General features: G+C 39.3%; 1 protein-coding gene across 2 annotated transcripts; it reads left to right on the top strand.

The window, feature by feature from the left end:
• The first annotated feature begins 834 nt into the window (after positions 1 to 834).
• On the top strand, positions 835 to 19,037 carry LOC133822955 (UDP-sugar pyrophosphorylase). 2 transcript variants are annotated; one of them, XM_062255436.1, is made up of 17 exons: positions 835 to 1,125; positions 1,225 to 1,329; positions 1,513 to 1,629; positions 2,335 to 2,475; positions 2,999 to 3,098; positions 3,579 to 3,700; positions 3,799 to 3,870; positions 4,046 to 4,110; positions 4,214 to 4,274; positions 4,381 to 4,498; positions 5,268 to 5,392; positions 5,616 to 5,692; positions 5,837 to 5,942; positions 6,127 to 6,186; positions 6,336 to 6,416; positions 6,816 to 7,055; positions 18,637 to 19,037. In XM_062255436.1, exons 1-17 carry the CDS (start codon positions 1,006 to 1,008, stop codon positions 18,802 to 18,804), a joined length of 1,878 nt encoding a protein of 625 aa, XP_062111420.1. In that variant the 5' UTR covers positions 835 to 1,005; the 3' UTR covers positions 18,805 to 19,037. The 2 variants fall into 2 exon arrangements, with proteins under 2 accessions (XP_062111420.1, XP_062111419.1); XM_062255435.1 differs by having other exon boundaries at positions 3,573 to 3,700.
• Positions 19,038 to 21,228: the final 2,191 nt, after the last annotated feature.

Raw genomic sequence — 21,228 nt, 5'->3', positions numbered from 1 at the left:
AAGAGAATATGTATGTTTATAGGAATAGTTTTTTTTTAAAATTAACACACTTCATGCATTTATATAAGCAAATTTTTTTAATAAATTATATAAATATAAACTATTTTATTTTACTTTTGATAAAAAAAGGAATGAACCATTTCTATTTATTTACCAAACATATAAGAAAGGGTTGATACTTTTTTAGACCATGTGTTTTGACTTATTACCTATTTGAACCTAGTGTTTTGACAAATTATTTTTTGGACTCTGTGTTTTGTAAAATGGTTCAAATAGGCCCCTAAACCTGATTTTGATGAACAAAAAATTGAATATAACAACACAGTTCTTAGGCAGAATGACTGTATTTTTGTTCTGAGTTATTAGTTTGATGAATTATTTTTTATTTTAGTTCAAAAAACTTTGATCAAAATCAGATTTATGGGGTTATTTGAACTATTTTAGATAACATAGGGTCCAAAAAGTAATTTTTTAAAACACATGGTACAAATAGATAATGAGCAAAAATATAGGATCTAAAAATACATAAACCCTATAAGAAAATATATCTTTTCTCTTTTTATACATTTTATTTCCTTACCATTTTCTTTTAGTTTTTCTCTACCAAAATCGAATCTTTAAACATAATCTAAAAGCATCTTTAAAAAATAAAACCTTTTAAAAGTGAGTATCATATATTTTTGTCTTTGGAAAAGACTAATATAAATCTTTTACTAAAACATGTCTTTTTATTATAAAATTAAAAAAGAAAACTTTCTATTAACTTTCAGGGAATATTGACGTGGCACCAGCTAAAAAGTGGCTTAATTTTTACGGCTGTGACCGCGAGAGTGAGAGTGAGAGTGAGAGTGAGACTGAGAACTGAGAGAAGGTCCGAAAATAACGAACGGGCTTTGCTTGTGTAGCAGCAAAGGCACTTAGTTTTGCATAATCAAATCAAATCATTCCTTTCCCACCATCTCCCTAAACTTTCGTCCACCCAGATCTTCATCTATCTATCTATCTATGGCTTCCACCCTCCAATCCACAGCTCACGGACTCTCCAACCTCTATATCACTTGTGGCGATTTCGCATCTTCTGTGCCCAATCTTCAGAAGAATCTCCACCTTCTTTCTCCTCACCAGGTACCACCACGCTTCTTTCTTTTTCTTTCTTAGTGAAATGATTTGGTGGAGTTTCGGAGATGATTGGTTTTTTTTCTGGAATTGGCGGTTTTCTGCCAGGTTGAGATTGCCAAGACGTTGTTGGAGTTGGGACAGACTCATTTGTTCGAGCATTGGGCGGAACCAGGGGTTGATGACGATGAAAAGATAAATTTCTTTGATCAGGTTTTTTGTGTTTTGGTTTGAGGTTTCCTAGGAATTATGTGATATTATGGTGGTGGGATCTCCAAGAGTTCGTTTTATATATGATGACTGGTTTCAAATTTGTTAAAACGGCTAACTTTTGTTTTGTTTTCTTTTTTTTAGTTGAAAGAGACTTGGTTGCTTACGGTTCTCGTTTCATTGTAGGTGAGTCTGCTTAATGCAAACTACCCTGGTGGTTTGGAATCATATATTAAAACTGCTAGAGAACTCTTAGCAGATTCAAAGGCTGGGAAGAACCCATTCGATGGATTCACACCTTCGGTGAGTGCACAGATCTCATAGTTGTATTCCTCAGTGACTGGCTGACAATCTGGAACGGATAAAGTTGACTACCCTAACTTAACGCCAAGGGTGTATTTCTTTTTCTGAATTTCATATCTGTACTTCTAGTTTGCAATTTGACTTTCTTGTTTGCTGTTACAATTGTTTTTCGAATATTATAATCTGGCCATTTACAAGAAATCACGCATTACTTATTTTATGTTCAACCGCCTCCTCACTGGCAGGCAGAAGATTGCCACATAAGTTAATATACTCATAGATTAAACATATTGCTAGCTGGATTACATTTGATTAGACATTTTGAATTGTGATTCTTTTCTTATTTTACATTTTCAGCTTTGCAAGAGTGCAATTTTGCGTGTAAATTAAGTTAAAACAACTTGATGCCATATGGAATTATCTCTTGCCTGTTCTTGTTGAAGTCCTATGATTGATAATGAGTGCATTACTCCCAGTGTTATCTTCAGCTGTTTGTTTACTTAAAAGAAAGAAGAATTATTTATGAGCAAGTAGATATTACTTTATTTGTAGACTACGGCTTCTGTCAAGTGATGATGAGCTACGTAGAGAGCATTGTTCAAGTCATAGCTCATAGTTCAAGTTCTTCGTACAATTTGCTGAGCTTTTCAGTACATAGTTGAGAATAAATTTTGAAGGTGGCTGACTATTGAATAATGTTTACAGGTTCCTGAAGGTGATATCTTAACTTTTGGTGATGATAACTTCATCAAATTCGAGGAAACAGGCATTAGGGAAGTTCAGAGAGCTGCATTTGTTCTTGTTGCTGGTGGTCTTGGGGAACGTTTAGGCTACAATGGAATTAAGGTATAAGTCACTGTCGTATTAAGTTATTAACAATTATTTAATAGAATGATTTTTTGGCATTTCAAAAGAAGTCTTTGTTTGTTCCTTTTATCTTTATGTTTTAAATATGGCTAAGCTTGTTTTCTCTGCGTCCTTTGCTTGTAGCATCTTCGGTTTAAATATCTCCTTTATGTTTTAATAGTATGATTTTTTTGGCGATAGTACCTCTAAAAGTTTCTCTTCTCCAAGTGGAAAAAATTTCTTTGATTTCGTTTTCTGCTCTTGATTGTGTCATTTAAAACTTATTATCATAATATTATAACTATTCCTTTATCACCCCTAGATATATTTCTCAACTCCAAAGTATAGTTTTCTTTGGCAACTATGCTTGGATGTTTAGTGTCGATATCTTTTAGTTACTATATATATGATCTTTAAATCTATTTTTTTTTATGTATAGGTATATCTATTAATGAAATGCATAGGTTGAGAAATTAGTACCAGTACCAGTATATCATTAACTTTATCATTTTACATGTTTCAGGTGGCTCTTCCAAGAGAGACTACGACAGGAACTTGCTTTTTACAACATTACATTGAATCTGTTTTGGCTCTCCAAGAAGCTAGCTATAGCCTCACGCAAGGTCTGTCAAGCATGTTTCACACCTTGCAGATATAGTGGTTAGATTAGGAATAGAAAAACATTGATACATGATACATCAACTTGATGCTTTACTTGAAAGTGCATACTTGCTTCTCTCACTTGTGCGTATAATAAGGATTGAAATAAAAAAAACGTATAACTGTATAATATTTTTCCATGCAACCTCAACCATTAACTTCTTGGGGACTGTCCTGTGGAGAATTAGACTTTCCCTATTAACAACTTTGCAGTAGTGCTGTCAATTTATCAGTTTGCACGTGCAGCCATGATATAATATTGAAATTAAAACTAACTGATTTTATCCTAAATATTGAAAGATAGTTAGAAAGGAGAAGTTTGTCATTGTCTCTCTCTTCGAACCGTTCACATTAAACTCGATTATTGTTATCAATTTATTTTTAATACATCGGATTTCTTCTCATTTTTAGTAATGATGTAGCTTTTTAATTTGTAGGTGAAGGTAAAAAAAAAATTCCTTTTGTAATAATGACATCAGATGACACACATTCTCGCACTCTGCACCTTTTAGAATCAAATTCTTATTTTGGGATGGAACCTACGCAAGTAAAGCTTCTGAAGCAGGTATAAACATCCATTGAGTCATTGACTATTACCGATGAAAGCTCATAGTTGATGTGATATGAGTCTAGAATGTTATAATCGATTATTTTAAACTACAGGAAAAAGTTGCATGCTTAGATGATAATGAAGCCAGGCTTGCAGTGGATCCACATAACAAGTACAGGATTCAGGTACTGTTTGTGCTAGCCATTTTCCCCATAAATATGTGCTTCTGTGCGTGTGTTTTTAAAAATCAAAACTCTTCCCTAACTAGAGGCAGTGTAAAAGAGGGGTAGCAGTCCTCACTAACAAGAACAACTTCATTATTCGTGTGAATTTTCTAAAACCTCTATCTTTCTGTGGCAGACTAAACCTCATGGTCATGGCGATGTGCATTCCCTTCTGTTTTCTAGTGGCCTACTAAATGTTTGGTATGTCAGAAACACTTGCCTAAATTCTAGAGTACGTTCCTAAATACTTAATTGTGATTTGAAAATTTGCAGACCATGATTTTAATTGCCTTATTTTATACAGGCATGATGCTGGTTTGAGATGGGTTCTATTTTTTCAAGATACAAATGGACTTCTTTTCAATGTCAGTAAGAATTTTTCTTAATTTGGTGTAATCTATAAAAACTTTTAAAGATTTATGGTTGGCCAATAAGATCGTTTAACTATACTTTATATTTGTTGTTATGCAGGCAATTCCAGCAGCAATAGGTGTCAGTGCTACCAGACAGTATCATGTTAACTCCCTCACTGTTCCTCGCAAAGCAAAAGAAGCCATAGGCGGGATTACCCGACTTACTCATGTTGATGGTGTGCAATTCTAACTCTTTTCCTTTTAGACATACATAACACACTATAAAAGAATTTTCACAACTGTTGATTGTCCGTGGCCTATAAAATGAACTTGCTTCATAATTTAGGAGCATGCTTTTTTATTGATGTTGATGTCTTCACTTGAAACTAATGCAAATTGCTTCAAAATAGTATTTATAATCTATTAGGGAGTGATTGGTTCACCATTACAATTTTAAGTTTTTGAAAACTAAAATATAAATGGGCCCACATAATTCTTGATTGGTAGGCCATTTCCAAAACTAAATTCAAAACAACTTTTTGACAATGAATAACAATTACACATGCAAATAGAAAACAACAATTTCTCGTTTTCTACAAATCCTCAAAATTTAGACTAAAATAAATAGGCCCCACAGCTATTTAAAATACAATATCACAAATCAATCAATAATTGCAAAAGCTGAAATATTATTTTCAAATAGTTCTTTTCAAATCAAATTCAAAATCCAAATATTTTGTTTTCAGATCATAAACCAAACACAACCTTAATTTCCCTCCCTCTTTTTGATAACATGCTTTTGTTGGCTAGAATAAATTGCTTTTCAACTGTTAGGGTGCCTTTGCAGTCAGGATTCCAAACGTGAAAGGAAAATAATAAAAAAAAAACACCAAACAAATAGATTAATTGCTTGGTTTTGATGAATGATGATGTTGCCCGTGTGTAACAGTCAGAGTAACCATGTACCTTAAAGTATAATAATCATCATTCTTGCAACTTACTCAGGGAGGACAATGGTCATAAATGTGGAATACAACCAGCTTGATCCTCTGCTTAGAGCCACTGGACATCCTGATGGAGATGTGAACTGTGAGACTGGCTATTCTCCTTACCCAGGAAATATAAACCAAGTAATTTTCTATTGCATTGTTACTTTTCACTCATAATGTTCTTACCAATAGCTTTCTTCAAGAAATTACCCAGATTAATATGACACTTAAAACGTCTCATTATAACAGGCATATTTTTGCTTCCTACATTTCACTCTTGCTGATCTCTTGGTTACTTAGTATATTGTGAATCATGATCTTTGCTGGGAAGTTGAAACTGATTTGTAAATTTTTACTTCTGCAGTTGATATTGGAACTTGGCCCCTACATCGAGGAGCTCACAAAAACCAAAGGTGGAATAAAGGAGTTTGTAAACCCAAAGTAAGCCCTATATATCATGTGTTTCTTTTAGTAATAAATGTTCTTGTAATACCAAACTTCTGTTTTTATTACTTGCTCGCAAGAATGACGTCCTTTTCTTCATCTATTATGTTTTATATCCTGTCTCATCCATTCATCCCATAGGTACAAAGATGCCAGCAAAACTTCATTTAAATCTTCAACACGGCTGGAGTGCATGATGCAGGATTATCCAAAAACCCTGCCTCCAACAGCTAGGGTTGGATTTACGGTAATTTTTTATAAACAAAGTTTCAACTGGCTAAAGTTACTTAGAATGTGGTCTTATTCTTTTGCTATTGAATTTTCAATGTTAATAGGTTTCTAGTTTTCTGAATATTAAATCAGCATAGTTTTTTCTAATGTTATTTTAGTACTTATTTTTATGCAAGTTGTCTTTTCATTTGATTGCTTAGGTAATGGATGCATGGTTTGCGTATGCACCTGTGAAGAACAACCCCGAGGATGCTGCTAAGGTAAGATACCACAATTACCCTAAATTTACTTCTAGTTGTTCATGTTATCCTGTTTGATAAGCTTTGCCCAACCTCTGAAATTTCCTCTGTTTGATGGGCTTCAATCCAGAAGTCTGGTCGTATTTCTAATTATTTGTTTGAATGAATAGGTACCAAAGGGAAATCCATATCATAGTGCCACTTCCGGAGAAATGGCCATCTATCGTGCTAATAGTCTAATCCTTAAAAAGGTGTCTTTTATATGTTGTAATTTGATTAAATACATTTTACAGATCCTTTTGTCTTTAATAGTTTCACTCAAACTTTCGACTATAAGATCTTTCAAATCTCTACTTCTAAACTTGTAACGTTTCTATTTTCAAATTAGTGGGGTGGGGTAATTGAATGAGACCTTGCATTAGACTCTTTTTGGTGTCAATTTCTGTACTTTCCAGCATTAATTTTTTTTCATCAATCCAATTTCTGAACAAAGAAGTACAAGTTCTATTAATTTTTTCATGTTGAAAACGATAGCTCTGTTTTGTATTATTTTAACAAGAATTCTAAACTGCAGAGTACAATCTACAACAGTATAATTGATTTACTCACAATTGTTTTGCACTTTGGGTTGCTAAATTTATGTTTCCCAGGCCGGTGTTCGTATAGCTGATCCGGTACCAGAGGTCTTTAATGGACAAGAAGTTGAAGTGTGGTCTCGTATCACATGGAAGCCTCAATGGGGTCTCACGTTTTCTGATATCAAAAAGAAAGTTAGTGGTAGTTGCTCAATTTCTCAAAGGTCTACTATGATTCTTAAGGGCCGCAATGTATTTGTGGAAGATCTATCCCTAGATGGCGCTCTTGTCATTGATGTCGTTGAAGATGTAGAGGTATGTCTAGATAACTTAAACATATAGAGCAAAGATCTCCAAATTACATAGGGACACAGATTCAGCTAATGATGCAACATTCCTGTTTTCTTGTTTCTTTTTCTGCATCCTATTTTGGAGGATTCTGTCCATTGATTTGTCAACCCCACGTGAGATCTGCATCATTCACACAAGTCATTACCGACTTAACAATTTCTTAATGTGACATGTTGGTCCCTTGAAAAAAAAAAAGGATAAACACAATGCATGTTGACTCAATGACTCTAACATTTTCATTATAAAGGAAATTAATAACTAAGCCTTTTTTTTATTTAATAAAACAAACAATTTTGGCCAAAGTCATAGAACCTAATCAAGAGAGAGAGAAACCTAATCATGTCCTTTCGAAAAAAAACCCCTAATCATGTCATATCCTTTGGTGCAATTTGTTGGTGTAAAAAATGAAACTCACTGATAAGCCTCCGGTCAATTTAGTATATACTAGGAGGCCACGAAACAATTAAGGATAGGGCTGTCTTATATTGTATTCTAACTGTAATTGTTTTATTCCTTTATCTAGTTGGCAATTGTTTTATCTAGCTGGCTGTTATGTTTAGAGGGGCTGAGTTGTATTTATTCTAATTAGATCCTAGCTGGCAACTTATTTTAATCTGTCCAGTACCTATAAATAGGGGAGGGGTTCATTTGTAAGGGTAGCTGGGGAAATAGAAGAGATTGAACTCTAGGAGAGAACAACCCTCTCGAAAGGTTGTATTTGGAGAGACTAGCCTCTCGAAAGTTAGGTGTAAGTGTAACTTCTATCTTCATCTTCAATAAAGTAATTTGATAGGCCTCCATTGATGTTTGTTTACTCTAGGAAGCCTACAAGGGCTTAGTGTGGGGAGGACAGTAGTGTATTCGGTCTGTGGGGGGTACTTACAGTTAGTTATGTTAGCTAATTTTCAGTGGGATGGGGTACACAGTAAGCCAATATAGGCTAGTATAAATAAACAGTTGGTTAATAGAATTAAGCAGGAAAATAGTGTAATCTGTACTGGAGAGGCTGGGCTCTCGAACAACCCAGGTCCCCCTAATACAATCTCCCATTTTTTGCCACTGTTTGCTCTTGTTCTGTTAGTTTGCTGCTAGATTTGATTCAATTGACAGGAAATTCCTATCAACGTGGTATCAGAGCAATCGTCCTGATGGGCCCGAAACCGCAAGTACCGATGGAAATATTTGATGCGAAATTGGAGGCACTACAGACAGAGTTTAATCGGAATTTGACGGAAGTGCGATCGGAATTTCACCGGCTGCCGTAGGAGATCGATTTCCTGAAATCAGAAGTGCAACGACTGCCGGAGATAGAGAAGAAGATGGACTTCATTGTTACTCATTTAGCTCAGCTACTACAAGCTTCAGGGAGAGCGACCACGGACGGTGTCGCAGCCAGCGCCGATCGGAATCGTCGGCCACTCGATGGGGACAACTCACCAGTACCGGCACCGGGTTTCTCCACCGCATCACCGATTCAACAGCCACCTCCAACCTGCACGGCGCCGCCAGTAGCTCCCTTCGATCCAAATTGCTCCGCTCAAAACTATGGCCAGGATTTTCGCCCCCCTCGACTAGAACTTCCACTTTTTTCTGGAGATAATCCCGACGGCTGGATTCAAAGAGCAGAGAGATATTTCCTCCTTGCCCGATTACCAGAACCTGCAATGTTGGAGACCGCCATCGTCGGATTGGACGGCGACGCTCTCACCTGGTTCCAATGGGAGAACCAGAGGAGGCCAATCAACTCTTGGGCCACTTTAAAAAAACTGATTCTCCTCCGTTTTCGCACATCTCCAGTGGGTTCCCTTTCTGAAGAATTGCTTTCGATTGTTCAGACGACCACCGTGAAGGATTATCGAGTCCGGTGGGAAGGATTGGCCGCGAGAATCTCCGATATCCCTGAACATATCTTAGAGGCTAGCTTTGTTCGGGGACTGAAAGACGACATCAAAGCCGCCTTGCACATCTTGCAGTCGATCGGACTGGGCCAACTCATGGACACGGCCCAACGTGTTGAAGAGGGGCACCAACTACTTCAATCGGGCCCAACGTTCAGGCCCATGCTGCCCAAAGGAAGTCCGAACCCTAGTATGGCCCATCGCACCCCAGGCGCCTCCATCACGAATCGACCGACTCCGGCACCTCTGCACGTTCCACCTTCGTGTTTCTCGACCCAGACCAGTGCATTTCGGCCAAATGGAGCTCAACCACCAAAACCAGCGTCCTTTCGGCGGCTTACTGAAGCAGAATATCACGACAAGAAGGCGAGGGGTATTTGTTTCCGTTGCGACAAGAAATTTTTCAAGGGACATGAGTGTGAGCAGAAATCGATTCAGGTCATGTTGGTGTTGGATGAAGATGAAACCCAGGCAGTTGAAGATTCTCCACCCCCTTCGCCGGATTCGGGAGAAACCGTGGTCACAGAAGAGAACCTCGCAACGTTATCATTGAATTCCTTAGTGGGTATCACTTCTGCCCATACAATGAAGCTCGCGGGACGCATTGGAAACCAACAAGTAACTGTGCTAATCGACAGCGGCGCAACGCACAATTTCATCTCTATGGATATTGTTCTAGCATCGAGCATTCCGATTACAGCCACTACGTGTTACGGAGTCCTATTGGGTACTGGCGGCAAGGTTAGAACGGAGGGGATTTGCTCACAAGTGGAGCTGGACTTGGGGGCATTACGTGTTGTGACAGATTTTTTGCCATTAGAATTGGGCGGTGCGGATGTAATTTTGGACATAAAGTGGCTGGAAACTCTCGGTAATATGCAGGTTAATTGGCGCACCATGGTGATGAAGTTTGAGATGGCGGGCGTTTGGATCACTTTACAGGGCGATCCGAGTTTGTGCAAATCACCCATATCCCTCAAGGCTATGCTGTTGTCAGTAGAGAAGGAGGCACAAGGATTTTGGGTTCATTTCGGCAACATGGCAGCGGACATTGCAGTGGAACAGCGAGGTATTCCAGCTGAGATTACTGAGGTTTTGAGCAGATTTCAGCCAGTTTTTATGATGCCAGAAGGATTACCGCCAGCGCGCAGCCGTGAACATCACATCACACTTCGAACGGGTTCGGGATCCATTTCGGTGCGCCCATACCGTTATGCTCAAGTACAGAAGGCTGAGATAGAAAGGCTAGTGTCTGAAATGTTGAGAGCAGGGATTATTAGGCCAAGCACCAGCCCATTTTCGAGTCCGGTGCTTCTTGTTAAGAAGAAAGATGGCAGCTGGCGCTTTTGTGTTGACTACCGAGCAGTGAACCGCGAAACGGTGGCTGATAAATTCCCAATTCCAGTCATTGATGAGCTGTTAGATGAGCTCCATGGAGCTCGCATTTTTTCGAAGTTGGACTTGAAGTCGGGTTATCATCAAATTCGCGTTACGGAAGAGGACGTTGCAAAGACAGCTTTTAGAACACACGAGGGACACTATGAATTTCTTGTGATGCCTTTTGGCCTCACTAACGCTCCTGCCACATTTCAAGCGCTAATGAACGAAGTTTTTCGGGATTATTAGGAAATTCGTGCTGGTTTTTTTTGATGATATCCTCATTTATAGTAGCTCCTTGGCGGACCATGTCACTCATTTAACGCTGGTTTTGGAGCGCCTCCATCAAAATCAGCTTTATGCGAATCATAAGAACTGTTCTTTCGGTCAAATGAAGGTAGAATACCTTGGGCACATCATTTCAGCCCAAGGTGTATCAGCCGATCCTAGCAAGTTGGAGGCCATGCGAGATTGGCCAATACCGAGAACTCTCAAGGGACTACGTGGTTTTTTGGGTTTAACGGGCTATTATCGCAAGTTTGTTCGTGGGTATGGGAGCATAGCCAAACCTCTTACCGATCAATTGCGCAAAGATGCCTTCAATTGGTCTAGCGAAGCACAGACAGCTTTTGAGCAACTTAAGCAAGCGATGTGTTCGGTTCCCGTGCTAGCACTTCCTAATTTTTCAGCACCTTTTGTGGTAGAAGCGGATGCTTCCGGAGTGGGTTTAGGGGCTGTCCTCATGCAAACAGCCAGTTGCATTTTTCAGCCAAGTTTTGGCTCCGCGAGCGCGCATGAAGTCCGTTTATGAGAGGGAACTTATGGCGATTGTTTTGGCTGTTCAAAAATGGCGCCCCTACTTGTTGGGACGAAAATTTGTGGTGCGCACGGATCAGAAAAGTTTAAAACATCTCTTGGAACAGCGGCTGGTTGCTTTGGAACATCAAAAATGGCTTACAAAGTTGTTGGGTTATGACTTTGATATTATTTACAAACCTGGATTGGAGAACAAGGCGGCTGACGCTCTTTCACGGGTCCATTGCGATGCATTCCTGGCAGCTATTTCAGTCCCTAACGTCATTTCTATTCCGGATCTCCAAGCACACGTAACGACTGATCCTTTTTTGACCAAGATTATGAAGGAGCTGTCTTTGGGTCAACATGGGGGCAGGTATTCATTGGTTCAAGGGTGTTTGAAGTTTCGTGGTAGGCTGGTTATTCCTTCTTCATCACCCTTTATTCCCATATTGTTGCAGGAGTATCATGGGAGTAAGATGGGAGGTCATTCCGGAGTTTTCAAGACATTTCAGCGGGTGTCAGCCGACTTGTATTGGCGTGGAATGCGCATGGATGTTCAGCGTTTTGTGGCTGAATGCACAGTTTGCCAGCAAAACAAGTATTTAGCACAATCTCCCGCTGGTTTATTACAGCCTTTACCAATTCCAGACCAGATTTGGGACGACATTTCTATGGATTTCATCGAGGGACTGCCGGTTTCTAATGGGTTTGATACTATTTTAGTCGTGGTGGACAGATTAAGTAAGTATGGGCACTTTATTCCTTTAAAGTATCCGTTTTCAGCAGTCACTGTGGCAACTGTTTTTGTGCGGGACGTGGTAAAGTTGCACGGTATTCCACGTTCCATAGTTTCAGATCGCGACAAATTATTTTTGAGTTTGTTTTGGAAGGAGTTGTTTCGTCTGCAAGGGATAGCTTTGAAGCAAAGTACAGCTTATCACCCTGAGTCCGATGGGCAAACGGAAGTGGTTAATCGTTGTTTGGAGACGTATCTTCACTGTTTTGTGAGCTCCAAACCGAAGCAATGGATGAAATGGTTGGCTTGGGCAGAATATTGGTATAACACTTCATTTCATACGGCGGCTGGTATGACACCGTTTCGGGCTGTTTATCACAGGGACCCTCCTCCACTACTACGGTTTGAGCAGTTTGGTACGAAAGTCTCTGCTGTGGAGCAGTTTCTTCAGCAGCGAGATGATATTTTGGTATTGTTGAAGCAGAATCTTCATCGGGCCCAACAGAAGATGAAATGTCAGGCTGACAAAAAGCGGCGTGACGTACACTACCAGGTCAGCGATTTAGTCTATGTCAAGCTCAGACCATATCGGCAGCGAACATTGGCCAAGCGGTTGAATGAGAAGCTTTCACCTAGATTTTTTGGCCCTTTTCCAGTCACAGCTCGTGTGGGAGCTGCTGCTTATCGTCTCCAATTGCCCCCGAAGCTACCATACACCCAGTATTTCACGTTTCCCTCCTTCGCCCAGCTTTGGGACAAGGACAGCAAGCTTCGGCATTGTCCCCAGCCTTAACAGCTGAGTTGGAATGGCTCTTGGAGCCTCAAGAAGTGCTAGAGATTCGCCCAGGAACACAGAAAGAACACCCTCAAGCTCTCATTAAGTGGAAGAACCTGCCAGATTGTGATGCTACGCGGGAAGATTTTAACGTGATTCAAGAGCAGTTTCCCAACTTTCACCTTGAGGACAAGGTGAAGCTTTTAGGGGGCGGTATTGATAGGCCTCCATTGATGTTTGTTTACTCTAGGAAGCCTACAAGGACTTAGTGTGGGGAGGACAGTAGTGTATTCGGTCTGTGGGGGTACTTACAGTTAGTTATGTTAGCTAATTTTCAGTGGGATGGGGTACACAGTAAGCCAATATAGGCTAGTATAAATAAACAGCTGGTTAATAGAATTAAGCAGGAAAATAGTGTAATCTGTACTGGAGAGGCTGGGCTTTCGAACAACCCAGGTCCCCCTAATACAATCTCCCATTTTTTGCCACTGTTTGCTCTTGTTCTGATAGTTTGCTGCTGGATTTGATTCAATTGACAGGAAATTCCTATCATAATTCTGTGAGGGATTCCAATTCTTTATGTTCTAGACTTAGATAGATAATTTCTAACCTAAGAAAACTCTATCAATTTTGTGTGGTGAGCTGCGGACATGGGGCCTAAGAAAACTGTGGAGAAGTGACTCTACATCTGGGTTTGAAGATGATTTAGAAGCTTTGAAAACCGAAGTTTCTGAATTCAAAGGCTCAATTCAGAACTCAATGGAGGAAATGGCAAACAAGATTCAATAGCAGCTTCAAGAAACCCTACCGCAACAATTCAAGACTCTCTTGGACATTCAAGAAAGATCAAGAACTCTCCAAGAATCAAGGGAAGAGGTCAATGGAGCTACTGGCAGCCAGGAGAAAGGGAAACACAAGGACTCGACAACACCATTTGAGCCCCAACAGAGCGGAACACAGCCAGGTTTTCGACGTTTGTCTACTGGAACATCTCCAACGGTTCAAGGGAACTTGGCATTCAAAAGGGGGTTCCCTTGAACGAGGACAGCAAGAGACCCGTTTTCGCCATGAGAATCGACTTAAGAAGTTGAAGATGCCAACATTTGATGGCGAGAACTCGGATGGGTGGATAATGCAGGTAGAAAGATTTTTTATTGCCATGATTATGACGAAGAGAAGATTGAGGCGACTTTCATTTCGTTTTCTGGCGATGCCCTGCTTTGGTACCAATACGAGAGCAACAAACGTGCCATTCACAGTCAAGAGGAATTGAAGAGGCTACTGCTCCGCCATTTCTGAGACACCCAAGAAGGGTCACTATACGATCAATTTCTGATTGTTAAACAAGAGGGCTCGGTTTCAGATTATAAGAAGAAATTTATAAGGCTATTGGCACCCTTGAAGACGGTGGATCCAGCAGTACAACTGAGCACTTTCTTGAATGGTTTGCTTCCGTCTTTAAGAGCTGAATTACGAATCCTGAGACCACAGAATTTGGATGAAGCCATGGACATCGTTCAAGACATAGAGGACAAGAGCATGGCCTCAAGACAACGATACTCATCCTCCAACCGCACGGCAGTACATGAGTCACCCACAAGGACAGAGAAAACACCAGCTCGGACTCATTTGGTGAATTCTCCATCACTGAAGTTCGAAGGCTCATTGATTTTGAAATTCAGTTCAAATGCCAAAAGGGACTGTGTTTTCATTGCAACGACAAGTGGTCCCCAGGCCACCGATGCAAGAAACAAGAAATGTAAGTTATTATGATTTCCGAAGAAATAGACGACACCATTTCAAACCAGGAATTAGAGGAAGACAACGAAGAAACAATGGAATTGGACTCAACGGAAGTGCAGGACAATGTGGCAGTTTCCTTCCAATCCGTGGCTGGGTTATCTAACAATTCCACCATGAAACTCAAGGGACATCTTGGCTCAACGACAATCATCATTCTTATAGACTCAAGGGCCACTCACAATTTCGTTTCCAAATCATTAGTGGCTAAAATGCACATTCCGGTCACCAAAACAAAGGAGTATGGGTTACAATGGGCAATAGCGACTCGTTGAAATGTGAAGGGGTCTGCAAAAACTTGAATATTCATTTCCAAGGCGTGGACATTTGGGACGATTTCTTACCTTTACAATTGGGCCGCGCCGATGTTATCCTGGGATTACAATGGCTCACCACACTCGGCACCACCAAGACTAATTGGAAGTTGCAAACCATGGAATTCTAGCTGGACAAACAGAATATCACAATTAAAGGGGATCCGTCTCTCGACCGATCCTTGGTGTCCTTAAAAACTATGGTCACCTTGGTACGGAAGAGAAGTGGGCAAAGTCTTTGTGGAAAAGTGTCTCTCCCTCAAAAGTTTAAGTGTTTGGTTGGCTGGTCTTCAAGAATAGATTGAATGTTCATGACAACTTGCAGAGGAGGGACTCTATCATAAAATTTGGTGTGTTTGTTGTAAGAATGCAGGGGAATCAACTAGACACTTATTCCTGGAGTGTCATTTTGCTAGGGAGGTGTGGGGTAAGGTCTTGGCTGAGTTTGGTGTCCTTTGGTGCATGCCCTCTACTTGTTCTCAATTGTTTCTGAGTCATTTAGAGGGAGGCAAAAGGGTGTCTCGATTGTGGCAGAACACCTTGCTAGTGACTTTTTGGGTCTTATGGCTTGAAAGGAATAGTAGAATTTTCGAAGGTGTCTATAACTCAGTTGAGGTTATTTGGGATAAGATTAAGTTTTGGGTTGCAATTTGGGTGTATAGAACCAAGGTTTTTGCGGGGGTTTCCTTTTTGGACCTTATTAGAGATTGGGGCAATTTTTGGCTTTAAAGTTGGGGGTGGGTGTCTGTTGTGGGGTTTTGGTGGCTTGTTTTTTTGTGATTGTTTTGTAACCACGGTATTTCTCTTTCAAAAGTGAGGGCTCTCAATAATGTTGAGAGGGGAAGGCCTCTGTCTCTTTTTCAAAAAAAAAAAAAAAATTAACTGATCAGCTGAAAAAAGACCTGTTTTTATGGGGGAACAATGGCGGAGCAAGCTTTTAAACAACTTCAGGAAGCAATGACTAAGGTTCCAGTCCTAGCGCTACCTGATTTCTCTCGGCCCTTTGTCATTGAAACTGATGCTTCCGGACACGGTTTAGGGGCTGTTTTGTTACAAAACCAGAAACCAATTGCATATTACAGCCAGTTTTTGGGAGTTCAAGCTCAAAGAAAATCCATTTATGAGAAGGAATTAATGACCATCGTCTATGCAGTAGCCAAATGGCGTCCTTATTTGCTTGGCTGTAAGTTTATAGTAAGGATCAACCAACAAAGCCTAAAATTCTTATTGGGCAACAAGTCATAGGTTCGGAGAATCAGAAATGGGTTTCTAAGCTCATGGGAATGGACTTTTTGATTGAGTATAAACCAGGGACTTACAACATAGTAGCTGATGCTTTTTCAAGACAAGTAGATGTGGCCTCACATGATACCATGGTCACTACGGAATGGAAGCTTTGGTCAGAATTAGCCACGGAAATAGCAGTTGATTCGGTGCTCACACAGCTACTGGAGGATATAAAAACAGGCAGAAAGACACATCATGGTTTTCATGTACACCGCGACCTACTTCACTACAAGAATAGTTTAGTTATTCTGAAGAAATCAACTTTAATTTCTCGGATCTTGGCTGAATTCCACAGTACCCCTGTTTAGTGGACATTTGGGTGAACTAAAGACCTATAAAAGGGTGGCTGCCGAACTCTTTTGGGAGGGACTCCATGAGGACGTGCACCAATTTGTCCAACGCTGCCCAATTTGCCAACAAAACAAGCTGCTCACCACATCCTCAGCCGGCCTACTACAACCCTCAACACTTTCGGCTCAAGTATGGGATGAGGTAATTGTGGATTTTATTGAAGGGCTTCCTAAGCCTGAAGGATGGGATACTATCTTGGTGGTTGTTGATCGTCTCTCTAAGTATGTCCATTTTATCAAACTCAAGCATCCATTTTCTGACCCTACAGTGGCTGATTCTTTCATGAAAGAAATAGTGAGGTTACATGGTGTTCCTCAACCCATAATCTCAGATTGGGATGTAATTTTTCTAAGCCTCTTTTGGAGCCACCTCTTCAAGCTACAAGGCACTACTTTGAAGAAGAGCACCGCCAATCATCCACAAACCGATGGGCAATCCGAGGTGTTAAATCGTTGCCTATAAACATATCTACGTTGTTTCACATATCAACAGCCAAAACAATGGTCAAAATGGATGGCATGGCTGAGTACTCCTACAATACTTCGTATCATTCTTTACTCAAAAGTACTCCATTTAAGGCTCTATATGGTAGAGACCCTCCTGCCCTTATATAACCTACAAGAAAGGGACTGCCATAGTGTTTTCCGTGGATGAATTGCTGGATTCTAGAGATGCCATCTTAGATGATCTCAGAATGCATCTTCTTCGAGCCCAACACAGAATGAAGCTCCAAACCGACACCAAGAGAAGGCTGCTTGAATTTTTTGTTGGAGATATGGTCTATCTCAAGCTAAGACCATACCGCCAACGTTCTCTTGCTAAACGTTCCAACGAAAAGCTCTCTGCTCGTTACTATGGGCCTTTTTCTATCATTCAGTGAATTAGTTCAGTGGCCTACAATCTCCAGCTCCCTGATCATGCCCGAATTCACCCAGTTTTCCATGTCTCTCAGTTCCAGCTATTGGTGACGAGCCATAGCTAACAGCCGACCTCGAACTAAAAATGGAGCCTGAGGCAATCCTCCGGTTTGCTGCTACCAATGCCCTCTATCCTTCGGAAGTCCTCATCAAATGGAAGACTTTACCTGATTATGAAGCTACATGGCAGCCTTACAACACCATCCTGGAGCAAGATCCTTCTTTCACCTTGAGGACAAGGTGAAGGTTTTTGGGTATTGATAAGCCTCCAGTCAAGTTAGTATATACTTGAAACAATTAAGGATAGGGCTGTCTTATATTGTATTCTAACTGTAATTGTTTTATTCTTTTATCTAGTTGACAATTGTTTTATCTAGCTGGCTGTTATGTTTAGAGGCTGAGTTGTATTAATTCTAATTAGATCCTAACTGTCAACTTATTTTAATCTGTCCAGTGCCTATAAATAGGGGAGGGGTTCATTTGTAAGGGTAGCTGGGGAAATAGAAGAGATTGAACTCTAGGAGAGAACAACCCTCTCGAAAGGTTGTATTTGGAGAGACTAGCCTCTCGAAAGCTAGGTGTAACTTCGGTCTTCATCTTCAATAAAGTAATTCTGTGAGGGATTCCAATTCTTTGTGTTCTAGACTTGGATAATTTCTAACCTAAGAAAGTTTTATCACTCACAACCTTATTTGATAAGATAGGTAGATTGATAGGAAGAGAGGGAGCGAGGCAGATAGGGAGGGATGGAGATTGATAGATAGATAGATGGATAAATAGACAGGGAGGGACGGACAGACAGACAGACTATTTAAGTTGCAGAAGGCAGTGGCACTTGAAAGGGTATCAGGGGAGAGTCCCATACGGAAATTATTTGTCTCACTTTCGAGTTGTCACCTCTCAATGGATCCGATTTAGTTGTATATTACTTGGGACTATGCTTTTGTTTCAGTATCTTCTTTGTCTTAAATTGGGGTGGCAAGGAGAGAGAGAGAATTCAAGTGGCTGAGGGAGATTATCTCAGGTCATATGAAAGCCACGAGCCAATTGCTAGGTTTTTATGGATTTGGATCGTATTGTGACTGGATGTTTAATTTAAAGATAAACTGGAATCTATCTTTTATGGTACTAAAGTCACATTGGCGACAGTTATTGCCTAAATTTGTTCTGCCAATAAAATCTAGACATCTTTGACGTTAAATAGAAAGTCGTTATTTGTCATATAAATGCATGATTTACAGTGTGTAGATACTAGATATGAATATTCCTAATACTAATGTCGCTGTAAACAGGTAAAAGTAGGAGGTTCGGTACAAAACAAGGGTTGGACCTTTGAAAAGGTAGATCATAAAGATACTTCAGTAGCTGAGGAATTAAGAATAAGAGGTTTCAGAATCAAAAGAGTCGAGCAGCTGGAAAAGAATTACAGTGAGCCTGGCATGTTCATCTTGAATCCTTGAAGTTTGAATATCGACTCAATGAGTTAATATTCTAATGCTCATTCATTTTCACTTTGTAACTTTTTCTCCAGAGCTAAGTTGGCCTGAGAAAATTACTACAGGATTTTAATAACAAGTCTTTTCGTATCCACTGTTTATGTAATAATACGCAATATGCTTCATGCGTGAATTTTGTCTCTACTATGACAAATAATTTCAAATGGGAAATTTGATAAACTATGCTTTAAGTGGCACTTTAATTTTTTTAATATGCTAGGTTTGTTAACTGTTTCTAAAATATGCTAATGATTGCAATTGAGACCAAAATACACTTCTTAATTTTCAATTGTTCTTCTTCCTCTCCTTTTTCATTCTCTCCTTTCTGGCCACACCACCTTCAACTCTTTGCTTGCATTTTGTCTCTCTTCATTTCTCCTTCCTTTTTCTCTTGGCTTCTCTATCTTAATACTATAAATTAGTTTTTTTAAAAAAATAATGTTTTTAATGATTCAAAGCAAACTAAGGAAAAGTTTTAGTTTAAACATTAATCTATACATTTCGAACAGAATAGAGTATGGTTATTCATTTTTTTTTTTGAATTTTTTTTAGATTTGAAATTTTGTAATGTGTAGAAATTTAATGCTCCTCAATGCCCAGCTTAATTTATTATTGATGAAAAATTTGATGTTTCTCGACGAATCTCGATGCTCCTCAATGCCTAGCTTGATAGTGCCATGAAAAACTTGTTTTATAATAAAAAAATTAGTTTAGCTCGATGAATCTCAAACTTCCACGATGCCCAGCTCGATGCTCCCCGTTATTGTTTGATATTGTTCGATGCAATTCATTGAAGATACATAACTTTGCAATCGGTTGTTCATTTGAGGTAATTATTTTTTTTAAATTGAGTATTTTTTTTCGAGATCTACACTTTTGAGAAGTATATATACACATTCGGGAAGTGTAAAGATTTAACACATATCTCAAACGTGAGTTTTATTTTTATATATATTTTGGTATGTTTTCAAGCTCTACACTAATATGTATTTACGTGTTGATTAGCGTTTTGGTCAACGACATTGAGTCAATTTATACAACAAAATAAGAATCAAACGAGTTGGAATCAAGTAAACGACACAAAATTTTATAGTGTTTCGACCTCAAGAGTTGGTAATGACCTATGTCCACTTGTACTTTTATTTATCGGAAAAGCGTCACTCTTAAGATCAAGAAGGGTTCAACTGAGTTTCTTAAGCTGATGAAAGAATACAATTCAAAAGGTTTTGTACGTATAGTGCTTGCAAAAGAAATATCTAGCTCTTTTTCTCATCTTTTTTACTTAGGGTTAATGATTAAATAAACCCATTATTTATAGAGAGTCTTAATGGGTTGTGGACCCTTACAAGCAAATCTAGGTCCTACACGTATAGGTGTGAGATCACTACATTCAGTTACAAATTCAAATAACACGAGAATAATATAATTTAAATATAAGTTACATAACTATCTTGGGATATTTGCTGGTATCTCGTGAAATCCAGATTTTCGGGTAAAAGTGACTTGCTCATTAAGCAAGTCTTGCACTCCGAGCAGGTTCGTGGGATGGTACTAGCCTGATCCATTATCGAGCAGGTTACTTGAACTTTGCTAAATAAGCTTTTATATTTTGATGTAGCCCTTTCGAGCAGCTACTCCTTCATGACCAACTTTCTGAATTTAATGTAGTGTAATGCCACATGTCTCTTCTTAAATGTCACGTCATCAAGTCAAAATTGGGTTAAACATTTTCCCCCCAAGTTTATCCTAGGGCGAACAACACTGGATAAAGTTCCAATCTTCGACCAGGTAAGTATCTATTCACCTTCTGAATATTACTTTACAGCTCATAGCTTTGCTTTTATAGGCAATGATCATGCCTCCTCGAACACGTGATTGGCGACTTTTGGGTTTCCTAGGAGTCCATGCTTTCTTACTCTGCCATCATTGCATTTTTTCAGCAAAAAGCGAGGCACCTTTTCACCAACCCATGCGCGTTGACATCACATCACCTCAGAAACTTATGATTTTTTTTTAAGATGACGTCACCTGCTACTTCCGATTTGTTACCTATAAATAGGTCTTCCCGTAACCTTTCCTTCTTTACTTTTTTTCAAATTTTCCAACATTTCTTTTTCTCTAAAACCCTCTCAAATCATGACCTTGCTCTTCATTTCCTCTTCAAAAAATCCCCTATTTCTCTCAGTCTTTCAACCAAATTCTCATCACAGTAAGTTTCCAACTTCATTTTTTGCATTTGCATGACTCATTGTTACTTGTCGCATAACTTCTATGCATCTTTTGGAGATTTCATATCTGTATGTTCTTGATACTTTACGTATAAACTAGTTTTTTTATGGAGTAGTAAAATAATTTTAGGTCTTCGATTACCCTTTATCGTGTTGTTGG

The sequence above is a fragment of the Humulus lupulus genome, chromosome 3 (assembly GCF_963169125.1).
Source record: "Humulus lupulus chromosome 3, drHumLupu1.1, whole genome shotgun sequence".
Taxonomy (NCBI): domain Eukaryota; kingdom Viridiplantae; phylum Streptophyta; class Magnoliopsida; order Rosales; family Cannabaceae; genus Humulus; species Humulus lupulus.
Note: the sequence above shows the minus strand (reverse complement) of the source record. Positions and strands in the feature narration are given on the sequence as shown.